This window comes from Macaca thibetana, chromosome 11 (genome assembly GCF_024542745.1).
Source record: "Macaca thibetana thibetana isolate TM-01 chromosome 11, ASM2454274v1, whole genome shotgun sequence".
NCBI classification, from domain to species: Eukaryota; Metazoa; Chordata; class Mammalia; order Primates; family Cercopithecidae; genus Macaca; species Macaca thibetana.
The window spans coordinates 107,943,360-107,955,694 of record NC_065588.1 but is presented as its reverse complement, the minus strand read 5'-3'; the positions used below and the strand labels follow the sequence as shown (position 1 = coordinate 107,955,694).

At 50.2% G+C, this 12,335-nt stretch overlaps 1 protein-coding gene across 1 annotated transcript in view; it reads right to left on the bottom strand.

The window, feature by feature from the left end:
• The window catches only part of ALDH2 (aldehyde dehydrogenase 2 family member), a 419,735-nt gene that overhangs the window by 34,379 nt on the left and 373,021 nt on the right, over positions 1-12,335 (bottom strand). The window contains exon 2 of the mRNA XM_050749773.1: positions 3,675-3,817. Within this exon, the coding sequence (XP_050605730.1) occupies positions 3,675-3,788 (114 nt within the window). The 5' untranslated portion in view covers positions 3,789-3,817. The remainder of the gene's footprint in view (positions 1-3,674; positions 3,818-12,335) is intronic.

The window sequence follows — 12,335 nt, the reverse complement described above, 5'->3', positions numbered from 1 at the left end:
TTGGGAGGCCAAGGCAGGTGGATCACCTGAGGTCAGGAGTTCAAGACCAGCCAGCCTGGCCAACACGGTGAAACCCCATCTCTACTAAGAACACAAAAAAATTACCCAGGCATGGTGGTGGGCACCTGTAATCCCAGCTACTCAGGAGGCTGAAGCAGGAGAATCACTTGAACCCAGGAGGTGGAGGTTGCAGTGAGCCAAGATCACACCACTGCACTCCAGCGCGAGCAACAGAGCAAGAGTCTGTCTCAAATAAATAAAATAAAATAAAATAAAATAAAACGAAAAATACAAAAATTATCAGGTGTGGTAGGGTATGCCTGTAGTCTCAGCTACTTGGGAGGCTGAAGTAGGAGGGTAACTTGTTGACTGAGCCTGGGAGGTTGAGGCTGCAGTGAGCATCACTATACTCCAGCCTGGGCAACAGTGAGAGACCCTGTCTCAAAACAAAAACAAAAATAGAAAGAGAGAGTAAGAATAAAGATGCAAGTTTTAATTCACCCCAAACTCCCATTCTACTTTACCACAACCTAGCTCACCCCTTCAGGAAACAAATTGCAAATATAACAGCATCCATATCAAATGGAGTTTGATCACCAAGATACTGCAAGTTCACAGCGTCACTATTATCCCAGTTCCTGCTTAAGGCTGCAATCAATATGGAGGCACCAGCGGCCATGAAGCCTCACCCCATTTGGTCCTCCCAGCAACTCGGTGACGCAGATGGAATTTTATCCCCTTTCGTTTTTGAGACGGAGTCTCGCTCTGTCACCCAGGCTGGAGTGCAGTAGCATGATCTCGGCTCACTGCAACCTCTGCCTCCCAAGTTCAAGTGATGCTCCTGCCTCAGCCTCCCAAGTAGCTGGGATTACAGGCGCGCCACCGTGCCTGGCTAATATTTGTATATTTTTTTTTTTTTGAGACGGAGTCTCGCTGTTAATTTTTGTATTTTTAATAGAGACAGGGTTTCACTACATTGGCCAGGCTAGTCTCGAACTCCCGACCTCGTGATCCACCCGCCTCAGCCTCCCAAAGTTCTGGGATTACAGGTGTGAGCCACTGCACCCAGCCATTTTACCCCATTTTACAGATGAGGCAGCTGAGGTGCAGAGTCCACTGCTGTACACAACATCCCTCTTTCCTGCTGAGTCGGCATCAAGGCCACACAGCAAACAGCCCAGGGGGCTCTAAGAGGGCCAGTTCCAGCATGGTGCCGCCAAAGTGGAATGCTCTGTAGTCCTTGGAAAGGGTTAAATAAGATCTGAACGTACTCGAATGATAACCCAGGTACATTGTTCAGTGAGACGGGGAGCTTCAGAATATAAGTGGTTGCATCTCATTTATGTCTAAAAAAAAAAATTCTGGTGTGCTTGCATTCTCTCTCTCTCTCGCTGCAGGCACTTGTAAATGAAAAAATGTCTACAAGAGACACACCCACCTGTTCACAGTGCTCTTGGAGGGAGTACAATGGGGTATCCAGAGAGGTTTATTTACTTATTATTTTTTTAAGAGATGGGTTCTTGCTCCATTGCCCAGGCTGGAGTGCAGTGGCACAATCATAGCTCACTGCAGCCTTACATCTAACCTCAAGCGATCTTCCCACTTTGGCATCCCAAAGCGCTGGGATCACAGGCATGAACCACCTTGGCCGACTGTGTCCAGAGAGTTGTCAGTCCTCTGCAATTTTATACAGTGGGCATGTGTTACTTTAATGATCTCAAAAAGTCTGATAAAGAAAAGCAACCACGGGAATTGGCTCCACTTCTCCAGCCTACACCCACAGAGTAAATCTGGAGAACAGGAAGTGTTACCCACAGGCCTGGGTGCACCTCTGGACCCAGCTGCCTCACCTGCATGTGATGAAGGATAAAGATCTTAATCAGATCCTGTGGCCACAAGGGTTCCTAGTGTGATGGCTGTTCCTTGAGGACGTTTATGAGACAGGGTCTTGCTCTGTTGCTCAGACTAAGTGTAGTGGCCCAATCATAGCTCACTGCAGCCTCGAACTCCTAGGCTCAAGGGATCCTCCCACCTCAGCCTGCCATATAGCTGGGACTATAGGCATGTGCCACCATACCTGACTAATTTACTTTTTTAGTAGAGACTAGAGACAGGGTCTTGCGGTTGCCCAGGCTGATCTCGAAGTCCTAGGCTCAAGGGATCACCCCAAAATGCTGGGATTTACAGGCATGAGCTACTGCTCCTGGCCTCTGCTAGATCTTTTGATGCTCAAGTCTTCCAAGCATGAACTCCTCAGTTGCACAGGCTGCCAAGGGAGCCACAGCTGCTGCCTTTTTAGCTTGTGTTATACAAAAGACATTTTATTTTATCTTTTTAAAAATTCCCTTGCAAATGACTTTTGTAACATCCCCTAAAATCACACGCATGTGGCTTTACCCATCACCTATATCCAGATTTGCAGCCACACTCAGGGCCAGACCAGCAGGTGTGCTGTTGAAAGCAGCTGGCTAGGAGTCAGCTCTACAGCATCCCAAATCAGCAACAGTCCCAGAGGATCGGTGTTCCCTTTGTTCCCACCCAGAGTCACAACATACCATGAAATGTTCTGGTCAGGGGCTTACTCCTGGAAGTTCAGCTGTGAACCCCAACTATGCCACTGACTTTGGTCTTCAGGTGAGTCACTAAACCTCTCTGTGACTCAGTCTCTTCATCTATAAAATGGAGAATTATAGTCCCTACCTACTGAGGCTGTTGTAAGAATTACCTTAAATTGCAAAACAGGTAGACCCTTAGAACAGTGCCAGGCACAAAGGCTGTGCAGAGAGGACAGGAGCTGTGATTAACTATGAAGTGACCGGTTGATGAGGACCTGTGTGAACCTCACCCTCTGAGCCCCTTACCATTTATAGGAGAAACTTAAGTCAGAGAAAGCAGCCAACATGCACTGGCACAAACAAAACAAACTCTTTCATTACCAGTTTCGGCCTCTGTGAAGTCTAGAACTTTGCCCAAACTCAAAGATCAAAATAAAAAATATTCCAAAGTATTACTGATTGAGCAATCAATAAATGGACCACGGGAATCGGTTTTATCCTGGAAAGCTCCTCCTTGGTTTGGTCGAAGCCGGCGTTGCAAGCCGCGGACACCCCTTGGAGTCGGCGCCCTGGGGCCTAAGGTCCTCCAGGATTCCCCACTCCCAGCGATGGAAGCAGTCGAGCGCCCACTGGCGTGGCCTCGCCCTTGGCGAACTGGAGAACGCTGGCTGCAAATCACCTCTTTCCTGGTTTTTCCTTTTGAACTCCTTGGATGAGGGCATGAGTCAGGGGATAAAGGGGATGACTAAGGAAAAGACAGAAAAGTTCCCGCAAAGAGGGACTTGGCCGCGTCTTCTAAGTGGTTGAGGGTGGGGACCCCGCGGAGACCCGAAAGCCAAGGACCGTGGGGGGAACGGAATCCCGAGAGTTGGCGCTGGAAAACAGAACGAGGCTGGGCGAAGACCGAGCGGGGGCCCAAGTCAGGGGAAACGGGACGGGGACTGTCAGAGGCGGCGAAGGGGCTAAAATGCTTGCAGGAGAGGAAGGGGCAGATGTGCTTCCAGCTCAGCCTCTGCAAGTCCCTCGAGCCCCAGATGGGTACACTGAGGCCCATGGCGGCGCGGGGCCTGCGGGAACTTGGGCCGGAGAACAAAGCGCGAGCCGGGCCGGGGGGCTCACCTTGTTGCAGAAGACCTCTGGCTGCTGGTTGGGGGCGGGCACGGCCTGGGTGGCGGCGGCTGACAAGAAGCGGAGGCCCAGGCGGGGCCCGAAGCGGGCGGCAGCACGCAACATGGCAGCAGGATAGCGGGCTGCGAGCGGACGGAAGGCAGGGCTAGGGGGGCTCAGGGCCACAGAGCCGACCCCGCTCCCCGCCCCGCGCGACCGCCAATGGGAAGGCGGGGGCGGGCCGGGAGCGGGCCGGGGGCGGGGCCGCGTCTTCCCATCCTTGGGCTGGGGCGCGCAGCTGAAGCAGGCGGAGCGGGTGGCGCTAGGTATCCCCTGCCCTTGGCTGCCTCCCGGCTCGCGCGGCGCCTCCGCACCCGCCACCGCCCTCCACGTGTGCGGGAAGACCCGGCCCCGCGAACGCAGCTCGCCTTGGTTGAGCCCCCAATGTGTGCCTTTGACCCCAATGTGAACAGGCCCGAGCCAGGGCGACCCTGACCTCCCTGGCTGATGCTCCAGGGGAAGAGACCGGCCGTAAATCCAAAAGCGAGATCATTTCGGAGATGAAGGAGATGAACGAGGTGACATGGATGGGGCAGAGGGCACTGCTTTTGTAAGTAGCATGGTCAGGAAATGACAATGAGACCTGAATGATGAGAGGGAACAGCAAGGGCAAAGGCCAGGAGATGGGACATGGCACGTGTTAGAGAAATGGAAAGAATGAATGCAGCCCAGTTAACAAGGGGAGAGAGAGGGGGACAGGCGACCAGGGCCAGGGCAGGGAGGGTCTTGGAACGCAATCTCGGCCCACTGCCAGCTCTGTCTCCCGGGTTCACGCCATTCTCCTGCCTCAGCCTCCCAAGTATACTGCTGGGACTACAGGCGCCTGCCACCACGCCCGGCTAATTTTTTGTATTTTTAGTAGAGACGGGGTTTCACCATGTTAGCCAGGATGGTCTCGATCTCCTGACCTCGTGATCCGCCCACCTCGGCCTCCCAAAGTGGTGGGATTACAGGCATGAGCCACCGCGCCCGGCCATGAATTTGCTTCTTAACTCTTCTCAGGTGGATCTAAGGATTTTGCCAACTCTTTTTTTCTAGACACATGCTGGGGTTGGGCACTGGGTATGCAGGAAGGAACAGAGGACACTGGCTGGGAAGGGAGGTGGGATACCCAGTCAAATGTGTGTATTTCAGCCAGATAAATGTCAGCAAAAGCCGGAGGAGTGGGTGAGAGGAGCTCAGCTGTGCCAGGAGAAGTGACAGGAGCTGAGCTGTGCCAGAAGAGAGATGTTTGGACAGCAGAGAATTGCAGAAAAGGTGCACATCTAGGCAACAAGCGTCCAGGGAGCTGTTTGTGGCTGGAGCCCCTGGAGCTGAGGCCAGAGAGTTTGGCTAAAGCAAAATGTGGATTCCAGGGCCAAAGAAGGCCTGCAGAGTGTGTGAATTTTGTTTTGCTTTGCTTTTAAGGGCTAATACGATGCCAAAGGGATATTACAGCTAATTACTGTCTGCAAGAGAGACGCCCCAGAATTCCAGTGGAAATGCAATGAAGTCCCTGCTCATGTTGCTTCCAACAGGTGGACTCCTGGAATTCTCCTCCAGCTGGGAACTCAGGGACCCAGGCTCCTTTCTTTGCGGGACTCTGATTTGAATACCAGATTCCACCAAAGTCGTCCTGGGGCTCAGCACCATTCCACACAAACCAGAGGAAGAAAAGGCATGGAGGGTGGCCCAGGGGAGGTTTCCGTGGGCTGAGCCTGCTTGCCTGGCTGGATTTCAATCACACAACTGTGCCTCCATGCAAGAGTCTGGGAAATGAGTGGCCCTGTGTGCCAGGAAGAAGGGAAATAGGTTTGGAGATCAGCTGCAGAGATAATCTGATAAGCAAGACTCCCTTCCTTCTCTGAATGCAGCCATGAAGGCCCCAAATTCCCCTTCCCAACAGCACCTTTTTTTTTTGAGATGGAGTTTCACTCTTGTTGCCCAGGCTGGCACCATCTGGGCTCACTACAACCTCTACCTCCCAGGTTCTAGCGATTCTGCTGTCTCAGCCTCCCAAGTAGCTGGGATTACAGGTGCATGCCACCACACTTGGTTAATTTTTTTATTTTTAGTAGAGATGGGGTTTCATCATATTGGTCAGGCTGGTCTCGAACTCCTGACCTCAGGTGATCCGCCCACCTCAGCCTCCCAAAATTCTGGGATTACAGGTGTGAGCCACTGCGCCAGGTACTTTTTTTCCCTTAATACTGTGTGTGGAGATCGCTTTGTCACAGCACATAAGGAACATGTCCCCATTCTCTTCGACAGTTTCATGGTATTCCTCTGGATACATGAAGTAGTTTTATTTCATGAATTTCCTACGATGGACATTTAGGTTGTTTCCAATCTTTTGCCACTACAAACAATGCCACAATATATGTTCTTGATTTGCTTAAGAAATTAATAGAAATGAGGTTGGCACGGTGACACATGCCTGTAATCCTAGCACTCTGGGAGGCTGAGGTGGGTGGATCACTGGAGATCAGGAGTTCAAGACCAGCCTGGCCAACATGGTGAAACCCCGTCTCTACTAAAAATACAAAAAAAAAAAAAAAAGAAAAAATATTAGCCAGGAGTGGTGGCAATGCCTGTAATCCCAGCTACTCCAGAAGGTAAGGCAGGAGATTGCTTGAATCTGGGATACAGAGGTTGCAGTGAGCCAAAAGCCGAAATTGTGCCACTGCACTCTAGCCTGGGTGATAGAGACTATGTCTCAAAAAAAAAAAAAAAGAAGAAGAAGAAAAAAGAAATTAGTAGAAATGGAACAAAGAATATTTACAATTTAAATACAGATAGGACTATATTACCCTCCAAAGAAGTTTGGTTAATTTATGCCCCACTCCCTGTCATGTCTGAGTTTCCTTACACCCTCACCAGTAGAAGTTTCAGGATTTTTGTTTAGCTTTGCTAATCTGAGAGACAAAAAAGTAGCATTTCGCTACCACATTAATTTGCTTCTCTTTTACAAGTGAGCTTGAGCATTTTTGCCTAGATGAAGTCATGCATGTTTCCTCTGCTATGAACTAGCTGCTCATGTTTCTGGCTCAAGTTTCTATTGGATTGTTGGTCTTTCTGAAATGGATTTGTAGGTACTTTATATGTATTATATGTAGGTACTTATATGTATATGCAATTAACATTTTGTCTATCATATATGGCACAAATACATCCTGCCAGTCATCTCTTTACTACTAAGTGCTGTAAGTAGTTATTTCTGAACTACAGTATATTCTGTGTCATTGATCTCTCTATTCATGTGCCAGTATGACACTGTTTTCTTTTTTTTTTTTTTTTGAGACGGAGTCTCGCTCTGTGGCCCAGGCTGGAGTGCAGTGGCCGATCTCAGCTCACTGCAAGCTCCGCCTCCCGGGTTCACGCCATTCTCCTGCCTCAGCCTCCCGAGTAGCTGGGACTACAGGCTCCCGCCACCTCGCCCGGCTAGTTTTTTGTATTTTTTAGTAGAGACGGGGTTTCACGGTTTCACCGTGTTAGCCAGGATGGTCTCGATCTCCTGACCTCGTGATCCACCCGTTTCGGCCTCCCAAAGTGCTGGGATTACAGGCTTGAGCCACCGCGCCCGGCCCGACACTGTTTTCATCACTGTAGCTTTCTCTTTTTTGTTTTTTTCCCCAAGACCAGGGTCTCACTGTCACCCAGGCTGGCGTGAAGTGGTGCAATCACAACTCGCTGCAGCCTTGACCTCCCAGGTTCAATTGATCCTCCCATCTCAGCCTCCTGAGTAGCTGTGACTACAGTTGCATGCCACCATGCCTGACAGGGTTTTGCTGCATCCCCACCCAAATCTCATCTAGAATTTCTAACTCTCACAATTCCCACGTGTTGTGGGAAGAACCTGGTGGGAGGTGATTGAATTACGGGGGTGGGTCTTTCCTGCACTGTTCTTTTGATAGTGAATGAGTCTCACGAGATCTGATGGTTTTAAAAACGGGAGTTTCTCTGCACAAGCTCTTTTTCTGCCTGCTGCCATTCGTGTAAAACGTGACTTGCTCCTCCTTGCATTCTGCCATGATTGTGAGGCCTCCCCAGTTATGTGGAACTGTAAGTCCATTAAACTCCTTTTGTCTTTTTTTTTTTTTTGTGAGACAGAGTCTCACTCTGTCACCCAGGCTGGAGTGCAGTGGTACAATCTCTGCTCACTGCAACCTCTGCCTCCCAGATTCAAGCGATTCTCCTGTCTCAGCCTCCCAAGTGGCTAGTATTAAAGACATGCCACCACGCCTGGCTAATTTTTGTATTTTTAGTAGAGATGGGATTTCACCATGTTGGCCAGGCTAGTTTTGAACTCCTGACCTCAGGTGATCCATCTGCCTTGGCCTCCCAAGTGCTGGGATCACAGCACCTGGCCTAAACCTCTTCTGTAAATTGCCCCGTCTCCAGTATTTCTTTATCAGCAGCATGAAAACGGACTAAGGCACCAGCTAATTTTTTTTTTTTTTTTGGTAGAAATAGGGTCTCTTTATGTTGCCCATGCTGGTCTTGAACTGCTGGGCTCAAGCAGTCGGCCCACCTTGGCCTCCCAAAATGCTGAGACTACAGGCATGTGTAACCACGCCTGGCCGCCTCCTGTTTTAATAGCTTGTACTAATATTTCTCTTAACCAAGATCTTTCAGCCTAGAAATGAAGAGGTTGCACATGTGCCTTCAAGGGATTCCTCTGAGAACTGCATGGAAACTCAGTTGTAGAGGTGAGGCAGGCCACAGCCAGAGAGATGAGGAGGGCCCAGTTGGCAGAGAGAGCATGAAGGTGGAATTGACAGGTAGCTGTGTGGAGATGAGGGCGAGAGAGGAGTGGAGGGGGTGCTGAGGTTCCTACCATGTGCTCTTCCCCAGGATGGGGGAGCCAGGAGCAGCAGTAAACTTGGTTGTGGGGAGGGGAAGGAGAAAATGAGCTGACTTATCCACAGTCGCATACATCGATACCGTGTGGGCAACGTGCTTATTCGTCCCTCCTGGTGTGTGTGGTGTGTGTCTCAGTGCAGGACACGCTGGTCCACAGGTTCATTTATTCTGGTTTGTCTGCAGTCTGTGGTGCTCACCATAACCTTAATCAGCAGCTCTCTCATCCCTGGTGCCCTACTGTTGATGCACCTCTTCCACCCACGTCCTGCCCTCTCTCCTTATGGAAATCTTCCCTATCAAGATCCAGCCCAAGTCCCATCTTCTGGGAAGTCTTTTGTGACCATAGTAGCCTTCCTTAGGTGCTTTTTTTTTTTTTTAATTTTGAGACAGCGTCTCTCTCTGTTGCCCAGGCTGCAGTGCAGTGGTACCATCTCAGTTCACTGCAACCTCCACCTCCTGGGTTCAAGCAATTCTCCTGCCTCAGCCTCCCAAGCAGCTGGGATTACAGGCATGCACCACCAGCCTGGTTAATGTTTGTATTTTTAGTAGAGACAGGGTTTCACCATGTTAGCCAGGCTGGTCTCAAACTCCTGGCCTCAAGTGATCCACCCGCGTCAGCCTCCCAAAATGCTGGTATTACAGGCATGAGCCACCCCATCCGGCCTCAGCTGCTTTCATGCTGTCCTCAACAAAATACTGCAGACAAAGATCACCTGGATGTGCTGAAACTCTAATATAATTATGGCTCCTTGTGGCTCAGTCTCTCCAAAGCATGAACTAAAACTTAACTCTCAACCAAGATTTTGCCCTGACAGAGCGCTTTCCTCTCTTCCACGTTTCTTTCCATCTGTTTCCTGGTTCTTCATCGCCCCATGTCTGTGGGCTCACTGGCAGGAATGGGGCCGGCAGAAGCACAGGCATTCTCTCAGTGCTGAGACCTTCTGTGGAAACACCTCAAGCCACTTAACTTCCTCTAAGATATTCAAATTCTTAGCTTTCAACTACTCGAAACCTTTCATTGTTAGGGCACAACTGATGTGTTTTCAGGCTTAAAAAAACCCTAGTTCCACTTGCTCTCTAACAAAGATGGTGACTGAGGTCTCCTTCAGGGTCACTGACTGGTGAGATTCTAGATGTTTGGTTGTTTAGTCCCCATTCTGGGACACTGACTCAGTCTATGGAAGCTCTTTGTTGTTGTTGTTGCAAACAATGATGTTAGGTGGGGAATTCAAAGCTCCATTTTAACAGGAAGACATCTGGCTGGGCGCAGTGGCTCACGCAGTGGCCAACACTTTGGGAGGCAAGGTGGGCGGATCATCTGAAGTTGGGAGTTCTAGACCAGCCTGACCAACATGGAGAAACCCCGTCTCTACTAAAAATACAAAATTAGCCAGGCGTAGTGGTGCATGCCTGCAATCCCAGCTACTTGGGAGGCTGAAGAAGGAGAATCGCTTGAACCCGAGAGGTGGAGGTTGCGGTGAGCCAAGATACCACCACTGCACTCCAGCCTGGGCAACAAGAGCAAAACTCTGTCTCAAAAACAAAACAAAACAAAACAAAACACAGTAAGACATCTGCCCTCACAGGTAGGAGGAAAAATGTGGTCAGCCCTGAGCCCCAGCTCTGCCCTTTTTTTTTGCATATGTTCTCTCTCTCTCTCTCTCTCTCTCTCTCTCTCTCTCTCAGACACACAGCTGGCTCGACACCCCACATGCAGCCAAGGGCACAGGGCAGACACCCCCTGGTGGAGCCTGACCCCCTAAGAGGCAGTCGGGGGGTGCATCCCGGAAATTATTCTGGAAGTATCAGAAGCTCATGCGCTTCTTGAGGGCACAGCATGCTCTCCTTGGTGACGTGAGCCTCATCATCTTCCTCCTTTCCTAGGCGAGGAGGCCAGTACCTCTCAGGAGGTGATCTTAACAATCTATGCCATGGAGTAGAAAGAGCTCCAGGATCTTCTGAATTTAGGTTTGAATTCACTGACAAGCTGTGTGATCTTAGGCAAGTTGTGCAACTCCTTTGAACCCCTGTCTCCTCATCTCTAGCAGGGGCAGAATAAAAGGATCTGCCAATTGTTAGAGAGTTCAAAATAACCAGCCGGGCACAGTGGCTCATGCCTGTAATCCCAGCACTTTAGGAGGCTGAGGCGGGTCAATCACCTGAGGTCAGGAGTTCAAGACCAGCCTGGCCAACGTGGTGAAACCGTCGCAACTGAAATTACAAAAATTAGCCGGGCGTGGTGGTGCACGCCTGTACTCCCAGCTACTCAGGAAGCTGAGACAGAAAATCACTTGAACTCGGGAGGCAGAGGCTGCAGTGAGCTGAGATCATACTACTGTACTCCAGCCTACATGACAGAGTGAGACTCTGTCTCAAAATAATAATAATATACAGATAGTTCTTGGCATCTGGTATGTACTAAATACCCAGTAGCTCTTATGATTCCAGCCAGGTGGTGTCGCTCATTCTCCCTCCCCTGGGTATCAGGTTAGGGAAGTCAAGCCTTTCTTACCCTCGCTTCTCAAAGTGGGTCCCAAAACAAGGAGCACGACCTGCAAGTGCGTTAGGAAAGCAGGCCCACCACACCACACTCTGCATTTTTTTTTTTTTTTTTTTTTTTTGAGACGGAGTCTCGCTGTATCTCCCAGGCTGGAGTGCAGTGGCGTGATCTCGGCTCACTGCAAGCTCCGCCTCCCGGGTTCACGCCATTCTCCCGCCTCAGCCTCCCAAGTAGCTGAGACTACAGGTGCCCGCCACCACGCCCGGCTAGTTTTCTGTATTTTTAGTAGAGACGGGGTTTCACCATGTTAGCCAGGATAGTCTCGATCTCCTGACCTCGTGATCCACCCGCCTCGGCCTCCCAAAGTGCTCGGATTACAGGCTTGAGCCACCGCGCCCGGCCCACACTCTGCATTTTAACCTGATCTCAGTGGCATTCCTTTGCTAGTTAAGTGTGAGAAGCATGGCATCTTAGCTGGTCCAGGCTAGTCCTCAGCCCATATGAGGCCCCACATGCTTGCACCCCAGTGTGAGCATAGCCGAGACCTCCTCTTTAGCCGGTCCTGCTCCTGACTCCAGCCACACAGGAACAGCTGGTGTGTGCTGTGGCTTATGGTAAGCCACGCATCATCCCATTTAATCCTCAGGTGATTCTGGGAGGCAAGGACTGGTCTATTCATTTTTCAAATGACAAATCTGGCCAGGTGTGGTATAATTCCAGCACTTTGGGAGGCTAAGGTAGAAGGATTGCTTGAGCTCAGGAGTTTGAGACCAGCCTGACCAACATGGTGAGACCTCTGTCTCTAAAAAAAATTTAAATAAATAAATAAAACAAGAGATCTAAGTCTCTAAGATGAAGGAACATTTCCCAAGGTTGCCCAGCTACTCTGTCACAGAGCCAGGATTTAAACCCATTTGAGGCCGGGCGCAGTGGCTCAAGCCTGTAATCCCAGCACTTTGGGAGGCCGAGACGGGCGGATCACGAGGTCAGGAGATCAAGACCATCCTGGCTAACACGGTGAAACCCCGTCTCTACTAAAAAATACAAAAAATTAGCCGGGCGAGGTGGCAGGCGCCTGTAGTCCCAGCTACTCGGGAGGCTGAGGCAGGAGAATGGCATAAACCCAGGAGGCGGAGCTTGCAGTGAGCTGAGATCCGGCCACTGCACTCCAGCTTGGGCGACAGAGCGAGACTCCGTCTCAAAAAAAAATAATAATAAAATAAAAATAAAGAAAAATAAACCCATTTGAATTTGGGCCACTTGAATCCAGA